The sequence below is a fragment of the Pongo pygmaeus genome, chromosome 21, assembly GCF_028885625.2.
Source record: "Pongo pygmaeus isolate AG05252 chromosome 21, NHGRI_mPonPyg2-v2.0_pri, whole genome shotgun sequence".
NCBI lineage: Eukaryota > Metazoa > Chordata > Mammalia > Primates > Hominidae > Pongo > Pongo pygmaeus.
Genome location: NC_072394.2, coordinates 30,294,719 through 30,315,731, shown reverse-complemented (window position 1 = coordinate 30,315,731; position 21,013 = coordinate 30,294,719). Strand labels below are relative to the sequence as shown.

The window sequence follows — 21,013 nt, the reverse complement described above, 5'->3', positions numbered from 1 at the left end:
GGCAGGGTGGCACAGAGCCCTCTCCTTCCTTATGCCCTCTTTCTAGTAGCCACATGAGTACTGAGAAACTGCACCCTTCTTGGCTGACTCTCCTCTACATACAGCCTCCATTCCCCACCCCAGCTGCTTTTTAGCATCCTTTCTGAACTCATTCTTATTCACAAGCACTACAAATTGCTTTTTGCTATGGGCTTTTCTTGAAGGTATCATCAATTAACAAAAAAACCCCACCAATTAGGACTTGCTTAAGATACTCCTCAAGTATTATCCTTGTCCTTATTTTGAAGTTGCTAATAATTTGTACTCAAATTGGACAGTCATCTTCCCTGTCCATTTTGCACCATGGAAGGGTATGTATATTAGTCGCCCAGTCTAGTGCCTTGCTCATAGCAGGCATTCTGTTTGCTGCACCAAAACTCAATGGCCAGATGTATGCCCTCCTCCTCTCAAGGATACACAAGTACTCAGACCTCTGTGCTAGCCAGGTACTGACTCTACTTCTGGCCCTAGACATAAAGCAGAAGGCAACACTGCTGGGAAGACAATGTAAACATTGTTTACTTGCTGCCCAGACTATCTATCTATATCTATATATACAGATGTGTGTGTATCTATGTATACATATGTACACATGCATATTATATATGATACTTATCACAGACATACACACACACACACACACACACACTTCTGGCCAGGTATGGTGGCTCATGCTTGCAATCCCAGCACTTTGGGAGGCTGAGGGGGGGTATCATTTGAGCCCAAGAGTTCAAGATCAGCCTGGGCAACATAGTGACATCCCATCTCTACCAAAAAAAATTCTTTTTAGTCATCATGTAGGTGACAGTGCTGATAGTGTTTTCTGAGTACGTTTTATATATAATGTAGGATAAAACAAAAAAAAGTGTGTGGGTGTATACAGGTATCTATATATATCTATATCTGGATCTATATCTCTCTATATCTATCTATCCATATCCATATATATATATACACACACATATATATACATACACATATTAGGAGGAGGGAGACAGAGAGAGAGAAAGAGACAGAAAATATTTCCTAGCTCTATCTACTGAAGAGATTTAGAAACAATGGCCAAACCAGCAGCAATGAGTACTTCTAGCACTCAGATTGTGGTGCTGAAATACCACTTCTCATTCAAAGAAACCAGAACATTTTAGAGAACTGACTGAGAGTGAGTCTCAGACAGGAAATGTAAAGATAAGGCTGGGATATCTTAACATAGTAGCTGGCAAGGAAGTTATCAAGGACTGTTAGTATTCTGTTAAAATAAGATTCTGTTAAATTGTGAACCAACTTGAAGGGAGTTCATTATCCAAAGATAGAAAAATTTGAGCATCACTGAAGATGGTGATTGCAATGGATATAAACACATCAAATATGTTTAAATCTATGAGTTCAAAATATATACAATATACATATATACAATATATTTATGTATATATATACAATTGGAGTAACACCATTGTGCAATGGTGAATTGAGGATTTAATTAATGAATTAAGGATCTAGGGATTACACATCAATTGCTGTTCACAAAACAAAAAGAGAACCAATTAGACATTATGTGCTTCTTGATAAAGAATATAACACCCTGTAGGAAGTAGTCTTTTCTCCAAAAATCAACCCTGAAACTGATTAAACCTCTAGATTCAATTACCAATGATGAGGATATACAGGAGACGGGAAAATGTTAAACTACATCATGGGAATACAATTAAGAAAATTTCAACTGGGGCAGGTGCAGTGGCTCATGCCTGTAATCCCAGCACTTTGGGAAGCTAAGGCAGGCCTTAGCACCTTACTAAGACCAGCCTGGCCAACGTGGAGAAACCCCGTCTCTACTAAAAATACAAAAATTAGCCAGGCATAGTGGCATGCGCCTGTAATCCCAGTTACTGGAGAGGCTGAGGCAGGAGAATCGCTTGAACCTGGGAGGCAGAGGCTGGAGTGAGCCAAGATCACGCCACTGCACTCCAGCCTGGACAACAAGAGTGAGACTCCATCTCAAAAAAAAAAAAAAAAAAAAAAATTTCAACTGATGGCAACTATAAGACAAATGATCTGGTTTCTTCAACAGACAGCTAGGGGGTAGGGGGACAAAGAAATAGAGAAAACCTACAGATGAAAAGAAACCTAAAACACATACATGCATACAGGGCAGGCAAACAAAACTAACCTATGTTTATAAAATCACATTTGGATGATAAAATTGCAAAGAAAAGTAAGGAGATGACCACCATAGAATTCATGATAGTGTTATTCTTGCGGGAAGAGGAAGGAGGTAAGGGAGGTTCTGTTGCTTTGCTTTACAGTAAGTTATTAGATTGTACATCAGTTTTATGCTGTTTTCTGAGTCTGTGTTATTTTATTTATTTATTTATTTATTTATTTATTTATTTTGAGACAAAGTCTTGCTCTGTCACCCAGGCTGGAGTTCAGTGGCGTGATCTCAGCTAAATTTTTTGTATTTTTAGTAGATATGGGGTTCTACCATGTTGGCCAGGCTGGTCTCAAACTTCTGACCTCAAGTGATCTGTCCGCCTTGGCCTCCCAAAGTGCTGGGATTACAGGTGTGAGCCACTACACCCGGCCATCTATGTTATTTTAATAATGAAAAGTCTTTAAAAGCAAATGCATAAGTATTATTTGTTCATTACAGAAAACAGAATAAGAATCACTGTAAACACTTTGGGAAATGTTATCTCAACTTATTTTTACATAGTATTTTGTATATAGAAATGTGCATGTACTTGTAACTGGTAATCTGCAGGGTCCTGGGTTAGAATGCTTTGCCATACCACCTCTGTGCCTTGGCCCGATAAACCAATCCTTTTGGGTCTGGGTTTCTGACTTACTGCTATCAGGTCCAATCAGTGCCCCTGTATCCTGGGCCCAGGGCAATCTTTCCACTTTGGCACTGGGTTATTCCCTTCTGGACTCTGGAGATAAATATACTTCTAGCGCTTCCAACTAACACTTTAACCACAGACCTTCAATGTCTGTCTGACTTCTCTGGTCCCAGATCTACTCTCCTTTTCAAGTTGGCTGTCACTCACATTCCAGCAGTTAAAGAACGTTTCAATTCAGAAAAACCTGTGCTTGAATCTCTGCCTCTTACTGGCTGTGTGACCTTGGGCAAGGAACTCAATCTGAGCTTCAAATGCCTTATATAACTGGGATGACTACTATCTACCTTGCAGAGATATTACAGGAATTAAGTGAAATAACCTGTATCAAGTGCTTATTATCAGACCTTGCACACTAGATATCTTCAGTACTGCCTCTACTACAGGTCAGCCCAAGGCTGGCTGTGAAAAGATGGTAATTGCAATGGATATCAACACATCAAATATGTTTAAATCTATGAGTTCAAAATATTTATAGATACACATGTATAAATATATATTTACATGTTATATATACATATATGTAAATTCTATATGAAGTAATTCTATATGAAATGTTATTTTATGTATATTATCCTTTTAAATCTTCCTGACATCTTTGTTACTTCTCTATGCCCACTTTACAGAAGAGACTGAGGCACCAGGCAATAAAGTGACTTATCCTCAATATGTAAATATATGTATATATAACACGTTATATATAACATGTATATAGATGTTATATATAATATATAGATATATAACATATATATAACACATGTGTATATATATATGTAAATAAATATATACATCTGAGCCTTCCCCTCAACATCCTGACATTTGTCTGCTCTCTCTCTCTCAGATACTCATAATGCACATCACTGGCCTCAGGGAAGCTATGCCCAAAGCCACCCATCTCAGAGTGCATCTTTGCCTTGCTTACTTGGCTCTGTCCAACCTCTTCAGCTTTACCAGAATGCTTCACTTTGTGAGACTTTAAAAAAACAAAAAGGGACCGGGTGCAGTGGCTCATCCACTTTGGGAGTGGGCAGATCACCTGAGCCCAGGAGTTTGAGACCAGCCTGGGCAACATAGGAAGGCCCTGTCTCTATAAAAAAACACAAAAATTAGCCAGGTGTGGTGGCAAGTGTTTGCAGTCCCAGCCTCTCGGGAAGCTGAGGTGGGAGAATCACTTGAGACTGGGAGGCAGAGGTTGCAGTGAGCCGAGATAGCACCACTGCACTCCAGCCTGGGTAACAGAGTGAGACCCTGTCTCCCCGCACTGTCCCCCCCACCGCAAAAAATAAAAGGCTATTAATACAGAATACACTGTGTTTCAATTCTATTAGAAACAGACTCAGGAGGTATATTTCCACTTAAATGGCCTACCTGGTGACACCCATTTTGGTTTGGGTCTATGACAGGAAGCAGTCACACAGTTAAGCAATACCAATTCTCTGCAAACTTGTAGATGAAAAACACAGTGTGCTTTAGGGGTTACAGAGAAGAAGATAGGCACTTTGTTCCCCAAAAAACCACCCCTGAGGGAGGTGGATATGTCAGTACTAATTATAGAATAAGGTAGAATGAATCATTAAGTACTGCTTTTAGCTCCATGCACATTCTATTTTTCCAATGCAAGATGCAATGACTCATATTAAAAATCACCAGCATTCTATATGAAATGTTATTTTATGTATATTGTCCTTTTAAATCTTCCTGATATCTTTGTTACTTCTCTATGCCCACTTTACAGAAGAGACTGAGGCACCAGGCAATAAAGTGACTTGCCTGAGGATTCAATACTAACAAGCAGCAAAAGCAGAAAAATATCTAGACAAGAGATACCTAGAACCTGTGTGCTTTCACTAGACATGCTATTCTCCCAACTTTTCCCCAACATAAACACTGCATTTGTGGAAATGGATACTGTTGTAAGTAAGTGGAACTGGTCAGGTGGATGGAAAGTTTATCATTCAGATTCTTCAAGGCCAAATCCAGAAGAAAGAAGCAACAGAGGTCAAGAATCACGCCACTGTGCCTTGGCCCTTAGCCAGAGGACAAGGATACTGAACTTCAAACAGAACTCCTGGCTCTAGGCTGGCATCCAGCAGAGGCAGCTCTTGGGTGGCTCCAAGTCCATATTCATTGTACCATCCCCAAGTTAGGCAAGGACCGGCTTAAATACCAGTGAGGGCAAAGCAGCCACATTTGAGTACCTTCTCTCAAAATTCAGCAGAGGACTATTCTGGCGCTTTCAGACAGCCTCCTTCCCTCTCTGTCTAGAATGTTCTACCACCTTCTCCCCTTTCTGGAAAATCTCTGATTACCACACATGACTCCTCTGAGAAGCAATGCTGAGCACTTCCAGGCAGAGTTATCACCTTACTTTATTATTTCCAAATACAGTTAAATCTGGCTCCCCTTTCTGGAAAATCTCTGATTACCACACATGACTCCTCTGAGAAGCAATGCTGAGCACTTCCAGGCAGAGTTATCACCTTACTTTATTATTTCCAAATACAGTTAAATCTGGCTCTCAGCCTTTACTCTTCAGGATGGATGAGAAGTCCACTATCACACATCAAAAGGGCTTCCTTCTTCTTCCCATCACCTAAGAATACCAAGCTCATAGGAAGTCAGAAAACTAGGAAAGAGCCTGCTCTACAGCCCATGGTGATCACCACTGTTGCTGCTTCAGCTGCATGATGTCACTGCTGTTGCAGGTGCAATTAAAGATGCTCTCCCGAGTGGACCCTCTCCACCGACTCTAGGGACACTAGCAATGTTCTTAAAACTACAGTGCTATTCTGGCCTCTATGTGTGACCTGCAGTATCCTAAATTGAGGAGATTGCATGCAGATACTACTAAATTACCTGTCTCTCTTCTTTATCTGTGGTTAAACGGTCTTCCTAATTCTTACATTCTCTGTATATTTGTGCATTTTCACTTTTTTTCATAATTAGGTTAGCCAGGGGATGATGATGTTTTTTCAAAAACCAAAAATTTCAGATGTTATTTTTCTTTTACATTCTTCTTTAATTATAAATGTTTAAACAGAGGTTGGGTTTGGTGGCTAATGCCTGGAATCCCAGCACTTTGGGAGGCTGAGGCAGGCAGATCACCTAAGGTTAGGAGTTGGAGACCAGCCTGGTCAACACGGTGAAACCCCGTCTCTACTAAAAATACAAAAATTAGCCAGGCATGGTGGCACACACCTGTAGTCCCAGCTACTCAGGAGGCTGAGGTATGAGATCACTTGAACCCAGGAGGTGGAGGCTGCAGTGAGCTGAGATTGCGCCACTGCACTCCAGCCTGGGTGACAGTGAGATTCTGTTTCAAAAAAAAAAAGAAATTTTTAAATAGAACAGATGTTCAATATTATCAAATGCCTTTTTTTTTTTTAACATCTATGGAGTCATTATAAAAGCCTCCAAGAGGAAAAATTCATATAGCAATTAAACTAGTAGATTTCCAGATATTGAACTAAATATAGAACCTTTAATAAACCCTACTTCATAGAATATTATTTTAATATGACACTAGGATCTGTTTACTAATATTTAACTTAAAATACTGGTATCAATATTCATAATACTGGTCTGTAGTTTTCATTTTCTTTAGTTTCTTTTTATTGAGTTTTGATAACAGCTAATTTCTTTTTTTTTCAGATCCAGTGTCATCTGAATTTTTGTTTCAAGCTAATTTCATTAAAAGTTTGCAAGATGTTCTTTTTCAATGCTGTCTGGTTTTAGTTCATCACTACATTAAAACGTTTTAAGGGTAGGATCGGAACTTTTATTTATTTTCTTAGACAGAGTATCACTCTGTTGCCCAGGCTGGAGCCGCGACCTTGGCTCGCTCACTGCAACCTCCATCTCTCGGGTTCAAGTGATTCTCCTGCCTCAGCCTTCCACGTAGCTGGGATTACAGGCATGTGCCACCACCCTCAGCTAATTTTTCTTTTTTTAGTAGAGACGAGGTTTCACCATGTTGGCCAGGCTGGTCTTGAACTCCTGACCTCAGGTGATCCACCTGCCTCGGCCTCCCAAAGTGCTGGGATTACAGATGTGAGCCACTAATCCGGCCCAAATTCAGAGCCCGGTTTAGAGCCCGGCCAGATCTGAACTTTTAAATAGCTCTGAAACTATATTTGAAGGTTTTAGGAGAATTCACTCACGAAATGTGTTCCTGGTAATTTCTCTGCCTTTTTTCAATCAGTTATTTTAGATTTTATATCTATCCTGGGGCCTATTTTAATTAACCTTTAACCAAATGTATTTGCATTGAAATGATGCAATTACTTTCTTATGACTCTTAACTTCCTTGTACCTATCATTGCCGTCTTTTCTCTTTTGAAATTTCTGCTTTTTCCCTTTTTTTTCTTGTTAGATTAGTTTATTAGTCAGGTTATTGCTTACAGGTCTGCAGGCTGGCTATGGCTCAGCTGGACTGTTACAGTCTGTTCTATGTATGTCATTTCAGGACCCACACATAAAGCAGCAACTACCTGGGAAAAGTTCTCATGGCAAGAGTATAAGAGGGCAAGAAAAATTACACAAGAACACCGAAGGCCTCTGGTCAGACATGTCATGTTATGACCAATCACCTTCCATATGACCAGGGCCAACATTAGTGTAACAGGAAAGAATAACCACTGTCAACTACAACAAGGGCATGAAGGGGAAAAAAAAGGTATGAAAAAATAATATAACCTACCACAATTAAGCTAATGGTTTCTCTACTTCATTATTCTCAGGTCCAAAGTACCAGTGCTGGGATTATTTATGAGTTCTTATGTTCTATTTCATTATTTTCTGCTTTCCATGCAGTGAATTCTTTCCTTACTCTTTTCCCCTTCTTCACTTGGCTACTTATTTTCAATTAAAAATTTCTTATAAGCACTCCTTTAGCTGTTTTTCAAATACTCTGATATGTAGCGTTTTCATTACTTAAATTATTACTGAGGCCAGGCGTGGTGGCTCAGGCCTGTAATCCCAGCACTTTGGGAGGCCGACGTGGGAGGATCACTTAAGGTCAGGAATTCAAGACCAGCCTGGCCAATATGGCAAAACCCCGTCTCCAGTAAAAATACAAAATTAGCCAGGCGTGGTGGCATGCGCCTGTAATCCCAGCTTCTCAAGAGGCTATGGCAGGAGAATCGCTTGAACCTGTGGGGGTGGAGGTTGCAGTGAGCCAAGATCGCACCACTACACTCCAGCTTGGGCGACAGAGTGAGACTCTGTCTCAAAAAAAAAAAAAAAAAAAAAAAAAAAAAGTTATTACTGAGTGCTAGTGTTTACCTTGTTAACTAATGTAAAAACCTTAATGCTCAATTTCCTTAATCTCTGACTATGTTCAATAATAAAATTAGTATACTTCTTTTTCCTACTCCCTCCTTCCTCACCCATCCAGCTTTATCTTTTACTGTTCATTTCATTTTGTATTGTTATTTATATCTTTATTACTTAATTTTTCAGGTTTTTTTTTAGATGGAATCTCGCTGTTGTTGCCCGGGCTGGAGTGTGGAGTGCAATGGCACAATCTCGGCTCATTGCAACCTCTGCCTCCTGGGTTCCAGCAATTTAAGACCACTCTGGGTAACACAGCAAGACCTGATCTCTACAAAAAAAATAAAAAATTAGCCAGGTGTGGTGATGCACGCCTGTAGTCCCAGCTACTCAGGAGGCTGAGGTGCAAGAATCACTTGAGCTCAGGAGTTCAAGGCTGTAGTGAGCTATGATCACCGCTGCACTCCAGCTTGGGCAACAGAGCAATACCCTGTCTCTAAAAATACATATATTTTTAAAATAAATAAATAAAATAAAATTTGGGTGTTATATTTTTGTTCTTGAGGATTTTATTATAGGTATGTTGCTTCACTTTTTTTCTGCTATGGAGAAACTCAAGGCCACCCTGCATTTTTCTACTTTATCTGTACGTGGATGCCAAAGCATTTTATTGTTTTCTGGGGGGATTTAGGGCTTGGGGGGAAGTCTAGTAACTTTATTAGAATATGTCTCAGTATTGACCGTTGTGCAACAATTTTCTCTGGGGCATGGTATACCCTTTTCTTTTTTTTTAGATGGAGTCTTGCTCTGTCACCCAGGCTGGAGTGTAGGGACATTATCTCAGCTCATTGTAACCTCCACCTCCTGGATTCAAGCGATTCTCCTGCCTCAGCCTTCTGAGTAGCTGGGATTACAGGCGCGTGCCATTGTGCCCAGCTAATTTTTGTATTTTTAGTAGAAATGGGGTTTCACCATGTTGGCCAGGCTGGTCTTGTACTCCTGACCTCAGGTGATCCACCTGCCTCAGCCTCCTCATGCCTGTTGGGATTACAGGCGTGAGCCACTGTGCCCGGTTTGCCCTTTTGAATATGTAGATTCAAACCTTCTGTTCTTTCAAGGAAATACAATTTTTGAAACTGTATCTTTTCCTTATTATTCTTTTACTTTATTTTCTCAGCATGCCCACTCAAAGGGCCTAAAACCAATGTCCCCACAGAAGCAAGAAACATACCTAATGCCCAGATCATGGCTATTAAATATTGTTCCTCGCTAATTGCACTGAAGCTCCTTGGAGAAATGGCTAATTCTAAGTCCATGACCATGCATATCTATCTATGGCCACTGAGAGACACTACTGACCTGCCTAACCAGAGTACAGAGTCCTAAAGCTGTAGTTCTGTTTGTTGCTCCTCGTTGCAAATTTCCCCCCGATCCTGATATAGACAGGCCATGTATTTTTGTAAATAGTTTCCTGGGAGCATAGACATACCCATTTGTTTAAACACTGTCTAGAGCTGTTTTCATGCTACTATGGCACTGTTGAGTAGTTGCCACTGAGACCATAAGGCACACAAAGGCTAAAATATCACTAACTAGACTTTCACAGAAAAAGTTTGCCCCCCCGGCTCTAATCCTTGATTCCTTTAAGCCATCATCTCATCTTTTTATCTTTTCATGCCAGAGAAAGCCTCCTGCATTGTTTTTCTAAAGTCCAGTCCAACAGAAAGAACGTCTTTAGATAAAAACCCAAACCTAAGGCCAGGCAGTAGGCCCTGGTTTTGCCTCCAGTGAAGTCACCTCAGAGTGGAAGAGGGAGCAGTGTCACTTTGCCAGGCTCCTTTATATCCCCAAGGAATTCAAGACAATAATCAAGAAAGAAACTGCTCTATTTTTTGACCAAAGCAAACTAAAATATCCTTTGCATTTCTTCAAATTAAAGATCACTAGCAGGTAACTGAGCTGGACGTAATACTAATATTTAAAAGTTACTGTTTGGCTCCTTACATCTGAAAGCAAACTCTCCAGAGACATAGGATCCATCTTGCTGTAGACATTCCATAGATTCAAACTCACATCCTGCAACTGCAACAGAGGGCAAAAACATTGAAATAATTAAGTCAATATCATTAGGACAATCAGAATTATTTTCTGACCTTCAGAAATGACTCTTTTCGTGTAAACTAATGTGAACAGAATAATAAATCAAAATTTTATCAATTATGTTAGCCCTATACATATTAATAAATGTTCTACCATACAAGGAAACTATTTTTTCAGAAACTTTGGTACTGATTATCTTCAATAATGGGCACATATATATTTATAGATACACACATGCACATACAGACTTGTATATTGTATATTTTTTGCCTTTGTTTTAAATAAAATGTTAATCAAAATAATCCATGTCCATGGCTTTAAAAATCAAATGGTACAAAAGGCTTATAACAAAAAATGGTAATCCCCGACTCCAGCCTTTCACAAACTCCCACTAGTCTCACTCCTCATAAGCAAACACTTAGGTGCTCCCTTCAGCAGCACATATACTAAAATTGGAAGGATACAGAGAAGATTACCATGGCCCCTGTGCAAGGATGACATGCAAATTTGTGAAGCATTCTGCATTTTCAAAAAATAATTTTTTAAAAAAAGAAGCAACCACTTAGAACTCACTTCATTTTATTTTTGGTATTTACCTCCAGTTTTGATATAATATGCTTCTGTCACTATTTTTTGATTTATCAATTTAGAAACTAAATATTGACTTCTGGCAAAGATGTAGTTCTTCTACACCCATTCCTATTCACAAACTGTTTCTTTCTCAAACTCTCGGGCTCAAGTAATCCACCCACCTCAGCCTCCCAAACTGCTGGGATTACAAGAGTGAGCCACTGTGCCCGGCCCCCAAACTGTTTACACACACATATCGTAACATCATTTAATATCATAATATGACTTTTTTGGTTTATTAATAATAACTTTTTTTACACAATGAATTGCTTTTATTTTGGTATGCATCAAAATTTCAGCATTTAGTGGTCCTGAACAGAAAGTGGAAAGATGCAGCAATTTGCCAGGAGGTCAAGCCCACCAATTTCGGGGATCTGCTGTGCACAACGGGTTCTTTCTTAATCCCTGCTGAGGATCTTGAGAAGCAGCAGCAGCACCAAAACCAAGGCATGCACTGGATTCAAGGTTCTTTTTGTTCCGGTTTTCAGATTCCAAACTAGACCCCAATGGATTGAAAGGATGACCATGAAAGCCCTGTTTAAAACTTCAATTTTTAAAAGCAAAAGCAATTACAGGAAAGTAAAACAATTCAGAGGGATCACGTGTGCTTCCAAGTGTCTTCATGTGGCCTTTCTCCGAGTTTAACCACCAAGAACTCCGAGAGCTGGCAGGTCTGAGTAACCCTGGTGACTATTCTTTTCACCTTATCAAAACCTGAGCTAAAAACAACGCATCAGCCAATGACAGCAGAGGGTGGCAAGGCTGAGGACCCAATATTCATTTCCCAAGCTGGTGGAGAGTGAATAAGTACGGTTACAAAATTAAACAAGGGAGGTCAAAGACTCTTTCCAACCTTACCTGATGGCTTCTGGCCAAAGCAAGGAAGTGTCATGGAAGGTGTTGGGTGGTGATGATGCAAAAAGGATCTTGAGAAGGAGGGAATAAAAGGCAGCACCCCTTGACAAAGGTGGGGGAGAGAAGATATGGGGAAAGCTCTGAATTCCTCACCAAAGGCCAATCTCAGAGGGGAGTGGAGGGGTTACAATCTATGCTTTGGCCAAAGGCGGGAGTGGAGGAGTGTGGGGACAGGATGAAGGCTTGGAAGAGGCATCATTTAAGACTTAAACCAGGGGTGCAGGCGAAGCACCCCACACACCCAGCAGTAGTCCCACAGGCTGTGACCTGAAGCCTTCACATCTACTCTAACAAGCCCCCCAGGCTAGAGGGCTGTTGTTGCAGGGAAAGTGGGAGGTGGGAGGGTAAGGGGAGAAGGCAGAGACCCCAGGCCGTGTAATCAGCAGCAAGGTGACTGACTGTGTGATGTGTCTTTTCACAGTTGAGTTAGATGTGCCCCACCAGTTATGATGGTAATCAATTTAAACACATTTTCTTGATCCCAGAAGTTCAACTACATGGACAGTGGCTACACTTGACAGGATGATTTGTTTTAGCACAACTTATAGATTTCAAATGGACAAAAAATTAGTATCATTTACAGTATCTTAACTTCCTTTGAATGGGAGCTTCCTTTCCAGTACTCTAAGGTCTACAAGACATATCTAGAAAATTTACTACTGAAAAATGAAGACTGCTTAAATCGAATGTTGGGGGGAAGGGGAAGGGCCTGTGGTTTTTCTTTTTGATTAATTGCTCTAACACTGTCCTTCAGGTGGCTGAGGGAGTTTCATATTTTCTTTAGACATCATTAGGCGCCGAAGCTCTTGCAGGACAACTTTGATGCTAGGTGAATTCTGCCATTCTGCTAGCACTGGTATGGCTCTTGGGTCCACCACTCCATTAGAACTATTAACTCCATTCATATTAATTTTTTGTTACAAATATTACAAAGGGGGGTGCTTCTGAGTATTTAGGTCCATATTCTATTTTAAGGCTGTATATTCAGTTTTCATAAATTGTTCTTGGAGGCCCAATTATCATCCCTGTCCATCTTGTAAGTGTCATGTCTTCGTGATCTTCTAGACCCCAGCTAACTGTGTCATCTCCTACTCCTTTCTGGCTTTCTTCAAGTTCTTCCAACAGCTGGAAATTGCAAGGGACTTTTACCACTGAGCCCGTGGTGGCTGCCATCTTGCATTGCTGTCGCTTGAAGCGGTTTATTAACAATTATTGTTTACAATTTTAAAACCATGTAAATATTATTTACTGCAGGCTAAGTACATTTTACATTCCAATTTGCTTTCTTATTATTATTCTTAGAAGTACTAACAGCTTCATTTTTTTCACCTGTATAATTTTTTTTTTTCACAAATCAATTCTGTTTTTTTCTACCAGCCCCATCCAATTTGTCTACTCCAGGGTGTCTCAACAGTAACACTATTTTCATTTTGGGCTTGACATTTCTTTGTTCTGCGGGGTTGCCCTGTGCATTGTAGGCCCTCACTAGCTGCCTATAGCACCCCCCCAACTGCTGCTCCAAATGCAAAGCAAAAATATTTCCAAACATTGTCAAATGTCTAGTGGGAAGGAGAAGACAAATTCACCCCTGATTGAGAACCACTGACTTAAACATATCAGAAATTCAAATTCCCTTTCTTCTACTACCTCATTCTGGCTGGACTTTCACATTCTTTGATATCATCCTGGAGCTCTCAGTTGATGAATTTGGCTCTGTGGGTTACTTGTCTCCTCTTTCTTGGTTAACTACCTTGTTTGATGGAACACATTATCCAATAGCTAAGAAAGGACTAATGCAGGCCAGGCACAGTGGCTCATGCTTGTAATCCCAGAAATTTGGGAGGCCAAGGCAGGCGCATCACCTCAGGTCAGGAGTTCAAGACCAGCCTGGCCAACATGGTAAAACCCCGTCTCTACTAATAATACAAAAATTAGCCAGGTGTGGTGGCACACACCTGTAATCCCAGCTACTCGGGAGGCTGAGGCAGGAGAATCACTTGAACCCAGGAGGCAGAGGTTATGGTGAGCCAAGATTGTGCCATTGCTCTCCAGCCTGGGTGACAGAGTGAGACTCCGTCTCAAAAAAAAAAAAAAAAAAAGATTAATGCAAAGCAAACTTTTTTTGTTTTTTTTTTTGTTTTTTTGTTTTTAGTTTTAAAATGTCTTTATTCTGGCCAGGCATGGTGGCTCACACCTGTAATCCCAGCTACTCAGGAGGCTGAGGCAGGATAATCACTTGAACCCAGGAGGCAGAGGTTGTGGTGAGCCGAGATTGTGCCATTGCTCTCCAGCCTGGGTGACAGAGTGAGACTCTGTCTCAAAAAAATAAAAAATAAAAAATAAAATAAAACAAAAAAAATGATTAATGCAAAGCAAAATTTTTTTTTTTTTTTTTTTTTAGTTTTAAAATGTCTTTATTCTGGCCGGGCATGGTGGCTCACACCTGTAATCCCAGCTCTTAGGGAGGCAAAAGCAGGAGGACAGTATCAGCCCAGGAGTTCAAGACCTGCCTGGGCAATATAGAGAGACCCTGTTCTCCACAAAAAGGAAAACAAAACAAAAAGACATAAAATGTCTTTATTCTGTCCTCATGACTATGACTTTGGATTCTTTATTTTCTCTGCACTTCATCTTGAATAGTTTTTACTGCTATGGCTTCAAATTCACTAATCTTTTCTTTGGCATTATCCAATCTGCCATTAATCTCATCTAGTGTATTTTTCCTCTTAAAAAATTCTCAATTATTGCATTCATTATTATCCAGTGTATTTCTCATCTTAGACGTTGTAGTTTTCATCTCTAGAAGTTGATTTGGGTTTTTTTTTGTTTTTGAGACAGGGGTCTTGCTATGTTCCCCAGGCTGGCCTTGAATTCTTGGGTGCAAGTGATCCTCCTGCCTCAGCCTCCTGAACAGCCGAGACTACAGGCACATGGCACTGCGCCCAGCTTTGGGTAAATATCTTCTATGGCTCCGTCTTTCCTCTAGCTTCTTGAACTTATGAAATGCAGTTATAATAACTGTTTTAATGTCCTTTTCTTCTAACATTTCTGCCAATTCTAGGCCAATTTTGAAGACTGATTACCTCATTATCAATTGTGTTTTCCTGCTTTTTTTAAGCCTGATGATCTCTGGATGCCAGACACCATGAATTTTACCTTGCTGGGTGCTAAATATTTTTGTATTCCTATAAATATTCTTATGCTTTGTTCTGGAAAGCAGTTAAGTTACTTGAAAACAGTTTGATCCTTTGGGGTCCTGCTTTTATGAATTATTAGGAAGGCCCGGAGCCACTGCTCAGTCTAGGGTTGATTTTTCCTTGCTACTGAGACAAAATCCTCCTGAGTGCTCTACCCAGGGCCCAGTGAATTACAGGCATACCTCAGAGCTATTGCAGGCTTGGTTCCAAATCACTATAATAAAGTGAATAATGCAATAAAGCAAGTCACATAAATATTTTGGTTTCCCAGTACATATAAAAGTTGTTTACAATGCACCATAGTCTATTAAGTATGCAATAACACATCTAAAAAAATCAAATGTACACACCTTAATTTTAAAAATACTTTATCACTAAAAAATGTGAACAATCAACTGAGCCTTCAGTGAGTCATAATCTTTTTGCTGGTGGAGGGTCTTGCTTCCATGCTGATGCCTGCTGACTGATCAAGGTGTTGGCTGCTGAAGGTTAAGAGGCTATGGCAATCCCTTTCCCTCCCTTCCCCTCCCCTTCCTTTCCTTTCCTTCTTCTCTTTCTCTCTCTCCCTCTCTCTCCTTCTTTTCCTTTTTTTTTTTTTTTTTTTTCTGAAATAGAGTCTCGTTCTGTCACCCAGGCTGGAGTGCGGTGGCACAATCATAGCTCACTGCAGCCTTGACCTTCTGGAGCAATCCTCCAGAAAAGACTGCTTCCTTCTCAAGCAATCCTCCTCCCTCAGCCTCCAGAGTAGCTAGAACTACAGGTGCACCATGATGCCAGCTAATTAAAACAAAAATCTGTTTTTGTAAAGATGAGATAATGTTATGTTGCTCAGGCTGATCTTGAACTCCTAGTCTCAAGTGATCCGCCTGCCTCAGTCTCCCAAAGTGCTAGGATTACAGGCATGATCCACTATGCCAGCAGCCATTTCTTAAAATAAGACAACAATGAAGTTTGTCACATTAGCTGACTCTTCCTTTCACAAAAGACTTCTCTGTAATATGCCACATTATTTGATAACATTTTATTTATTTATTTATTTATTTATTTATTTTTAGGAGAAGTCTCACTCTGTTGCCCAGGGTGGAGAGCAGTGGCGTGATCTCAGCTCACTGCAACCTCTGCCTCCCAGGTTCAAGTGATTCTCTTGCCTCAGCCTCCTGAGTAGCTGGGATTACAGGTGCGTATCACCACGCCCAGCTAATTTTTGTATTTTTAGTAGAGACAGGGTTTCACTATGTTGGTCAGGCTGGTCTTGAACTTCTGACCTCAGGTGATCCGCCCACCTTGGCCTCCCAAAGTGCTGGGATTACAGGCATGAGCCACCGTGCCTGGCCGTGATAGCATTTTACCCACAGTAGAACTTTTTTCAAAATTAGAGTCAATACTCTCAAACCATGCCACTGCTTTATTAACTAAGTTTGCAGAATATTCTAAGTTCTTTGTTGAAGTTTCAACAATGTTCACAGCATCTTCCCCAGGAGTAGATTCCATCTCAAGAAACCACTTTCTTTACTCATCCATAAGAGGCAACTCCCCATCCATTAAAGTTTTTAACATGTGATTGCAGCAAGTCAGTCACATCTTCAGGCTCCACTTCTAATTGTAGTTGTCTTGCTATTTCTACCAAATCTGCAGTGACTACCTCCACTGAAGTCTTGAATCCCTCAAAGTCATTCATGAGAGCTGGAATTCACTTCTCGCAAACTCATGTTAATGTTGATATTCTGACATCCTCCTATGAATCATGAATGCCCTTAATGTCCTCTAGATTGGTGAATCTTTTTGAGAAGGCTTTTAATTTTTTTTTGCCCAGATCCATCAGAGGAATCTATTGCCTAACAAAATGTATTTCTTAAATAATAAGCCTTGAAAGTCGAAATGACTCGATCCATGGGCTGCAGAATGGATGTTGTGTTAGTAGGCATGAAAACAACATTAATCCTCTTGTACACCTCCATTAGAGCTCTTTGCTGTCTAGCTGCACTGTCAATCAGCAGTAATACTTGAAAGGAATCTTTTTTTCTGAGCAGTAGGACTCAATAGTGGACTTAAAATATTCAGTAAGCCATGCTGTAAACAGATGTGCTATCATCCAGGCTTTGGTGATCCATTTAAAGAGCACAGAGTAGACCTGGCATAATCCCTAAGGGCCCTAGGATTTCCAGAATGGTAAATGAGCACTGGCTTCAACTTAAAGTCACCTGCTGCATTGGCCCCTAACAAGAGAGTCAGGCTGTCCTTTGAAGCTAGGCACTGACTTCTCTCTATTTATGAAAGTCCTAGAGGCTGGGCGCTGTGGCTCACACATGTAATCCCAGCACTTTGGGAGGCTGAGGTGGGAGGATCACTTAAGCCCAGGAGTTCAAGACCAGTCCTGGCAACACGGTGAGACCCCATTTCTACAAAAAATAAAAAAGTTAGCTGGGCATGGTGGTGTACCCCTGTAGTCCCAGCTAGGTGGGAGGCTAAGGTGGGAGGATGGCTTGAGTTTGGGAGGTGAAGGCTACAGTGAGCTGTGATCACACCACTGCACTCCAGCCTGGGCAACACGGTGAGACTCTGTCTCAAAAATTAAAAAAATAAAAATTAAAAAAATAAAAATAAAAAAGAAAGTCCTAGATGGCATTGTCTTCTTATATAAGGCTGTTGTCAGCACTGAAAATCTGTTGTTTAGTGTAGCTACCTTCATCAACTATCTTAGGTAGATCTTCTGAATAACTTGCTGCAGCTTCTACATCAGCACTTACTGCTTCATCTTGCACTTTTATGTTATAGAGACAGCTTCTTTCCTTAAACCTCATAAATCAACCTCTGCTAGCTTTAAACTTTTCTTCTGAGGCTTCCTCACCATTCTCAGCCTTCACATTAAAGAGAGTTAGGGCTTTGCTCTGGATTAGGCTTTGGTTTAACGGAATGTTACGGTTGGTTTGATCTTTTATCCAGACCACTCAAAGTTTCTCTGTATCAGCAATAAGGTTGTTTCACATTCTTATAATTTGTGTTCACTGAAGTAGTGCTTTTAGTTTCCTTCAAGAACTTTTCCTTTGCATTCACAACTTAGCTGTTTGGTGCTTTCAGCCTGTCTTGGCTTTCAACATGCCTCCTTCACTAAGCTTAACCATTTCCAGCTTTTGATTTAAAATGAGAGAATTGTGACTCTTCCTTTCACTTGAACCTTTATTGGCCATCGTAGGGTTATTAATTGGCCTAATTTCAATATTGTTATGGTCAATGAATAGGGAAGTCAGAGGATAAAGCAAAAAACGAGGGAACAGCCAGTCAGTGAAGCAGTCAGAACACACACATCACTTAAGTTCATCATCTCATATGGGTGCAGTTTGTGATGCCCCAAAACAATTCCAATGGTAACATCAGAGATCACTCATCATGGATTATCATAACAGATATAATAATAATGAAAAAGCCTGAAATATTATGAGAATTACCAAAATGTGACACAGAGACACAAAGTGAACACGTGCTGTTGGAAAATTGGAGCCAACAGGCTTGCTGGATGCAGGCTGCCACAAACCATCAATTTGTTTAAAAAACAATGCAATATCTACAAAGTGCAACAAACCAAAGCACAACAAATTAAGATAGGCCTGTATGTGTTTCGCCAGTCTAACTGGTGAAAACAGGCACTGTTCTCAGCCCAGAACACACATCAGGCACTATTCTCGAATCCTTTCAGATAGGTTTCTCTTGACCTTGAGTAATTACCACACACATGACTGCACTGATCAGTATTCTGCTGAGTACTGACTGGGGCAAGGGGAATCTTTGGATGGTTCTTTCCTCTTTAGTACTCTAACTGCTTTGGTCGCCGCAGACTCCCAGCTGCATCTCCTAACTCAGGGAGCGCACTGGGCACCACCTGTGTCCTCTCTTCTCTATGCTGTGTCTGGAAACTTTCTCAAAGTAATAAGCTAGTACCATCACGGGGCTCACCTTGATTGTTTCCATCTCTCAGGGAATCAGGATTCCTCACTGCCTGATGCCTAGTTTGTGTTTTTGTTTTGTGGGGGGCTTTTGTTGGTTTGGGAACCAGTTTTTGTTGTTTTGTGGTAGGTGACTTGTTTTTTCTTCCTGGAAGCCTTTTTTTCTTCTTTTTTGGCCAAACTTACTGACCAACTTCCTGGAAGCTTTTTTTTTTTGAGACAGAGTCTTGCTCTTTCGCCCAGGCTGGAGTGCAGTGACGTGATCTCGGCTCACTGCAAGCTCTGCCACCCAGGTTCACGCCATTCTCCTGCCTCAGCCTCCCGAGTAGCTGGGACTACAGGCGCCCGCCACCAAGCCCAGCTAATTTTTGTATTTTTTTTTAAGTAGAGACGGGGTTTCACCGTGTTAGACAGGATGGTCTCGATCTCCTGACCTTGTGATCCCCCCGCCTCAGCCTCCCAAAGTGCTGGGATTACGGGCATGAGCCACTGCGCCCAGCCATCCTGGAAGCTTTTAAAGATATTCTTTCATCCAGGCTGGGTGCGGGTGGCTCACGCCTGTAATCCCAGCACTTTCAGAAGCCGAGGAAGGCAGATCACCTGAGGTCAGGAGTTTGGGACCACCCTGGCCAACACGGTGAACCCCATTTCTACTAAAAATACAAAATTAGCCAGGCATGGTGGTGCATGCCTGTAATCCCAGCTTCTCGGGAGGCTGTGGCAGGAGAATCATTTGAACCTGGGAGGCAGAGGTTGCAGTGAGCCAAGATCGTGCCATTGCACTCCAGCCTGGGCAACGAGAGTGAAACTCTGTCTCAAAAAAAAAAAAAAAAAAAGATATTCTTTTATCCTTAGTGTCTGAAATGTCATGTACAGATTTAAGGGTTTTTTTTCCTCTTCCCATTCATACTTAAGTGATTTAATTTAAAACCTTTTATTTCTCTTTATGATTGGAAATGTTTATGTTTTAAAAAGATTTCTTCCCTTATGGTATCCTGGCCTCCTCTTTCTAGAAATTCTACTCATTGGATATTAGACTTCTTAGATCAGTCTTCTAACACTTAAAGTCAACTTTTTTTTTTTTCAGATAGAGCCTCGCTCTGTCGCCCAGGCTGGAGTGTAGTGGTGCGATCTCAGCTCACTGCAACCCCCACTTCCTGGGTTTAAGCAATTCTCCTGCCTCAGCCTCCCAGGTAGCTGGGACTACAGGCGTGTGCCACCACACCCGGCTATTTTTCTATTTTTAGTAGAGACGGAGTCTTGCTGTGTTGACCAAGCTGGTCTTGAACTCCTGACCTCAGGTGATCTGCCTGCCTCGGCCTCCCAAAGTGCTGGGATTATAGGTGTGAGCCACCAAGCCCGGCCTAAAGTTAACTTTAAAGGTTAAAGTCTTTTAACTTTTTTATCACATTCTCTATCTCCATGATGTTTTTATTCTACCTTTCTAAAGAGTTTCCTAATTTTACCTTCCACCCCTCTATTAATTTTATCAATTATGATTTTCTAGAGCTCGTATTTTCCATACATTCAGTTATTACAACATTCACTTGTCCTATGGTTGCCAAATCTTACATTTTTCTGGGCATCCAAAAAGAGTTTTATGTCTTAAGTTTTCTTCTATACCTTAAATTATCTTTGGGTCTTAATGAACACGTCTTTTTTTAAAAAAAAAAACTTGATCTTTTTCTTTTGAGTTACTACTGTTTAATCAAATGTCTGGTGATCTTTGGCTTCCTATTCATACTTTGAAATGAAGCAATGAAAAGGCTAACTGGAAGGTGTATGTTCCTGATAACTGTTAAGCAGAGCTTCTATTACTGGGTCTCCATCCCCTTATATTCTACATGCCAAAATGTGAACAGCTTTACTCTCAGGAAGCAAAAACTACACTAGCCAATGAATCTCTTTGTTTTGTCTTGCCTTTCAGTTTATTTATTTCATTTTTATTTATTTATTTTGAGACACGGTCTCACTCTGTTGCTCAGGCTGGAGTGCAGTGGTTCAATCAGCCCACGGCGGCCTG

General features: G+C 40.7%; 1 protein-coding gene, 1 non-coding gene and 1 pseudogene across 6 annotated transcripts in view; 1 reads left to right on the top strand and 2 right to left on the bottom strand.

The window, feature by feature from the left end:
* DNAAF9 (dynein axonemal assembly factor 9) overlaps positions 1-21,013 on the bottom strand; it is a 160,045-nt gene that overhangs the window by 102,096 nt on the left and 36,936 nt on the right. For all 5 annotated transcript variants that reach the window (XM_054467962.2, XM_054467963.2, XM_054467966.2 and 2 more), the window contains exon 7: positions 10,212-10,289. In XM_054467962.2, the coding sequence (XP_054323937.1) occupies positions 10,212-10,289 (78 nt within the window). The remainder of the gene's footprint in view (positions 1-10,211; positions 10,290-21,013) is intronic.
* On the top strand, positions 10,730-10,836 carry LOC129022217 (U6 spliceosomal RNA). The gene has a single exon (XR_008496301.1). It is a non-coding gene; the product is annotated as a U6 spliceosomal RNA (small nuclear RNA).
* LOC129021931 (ubiquitin-conjugating enzyme E2 variant 1-like) lies at positions 11,536-13,727 on the bottom strand (annotated as a pseudogene).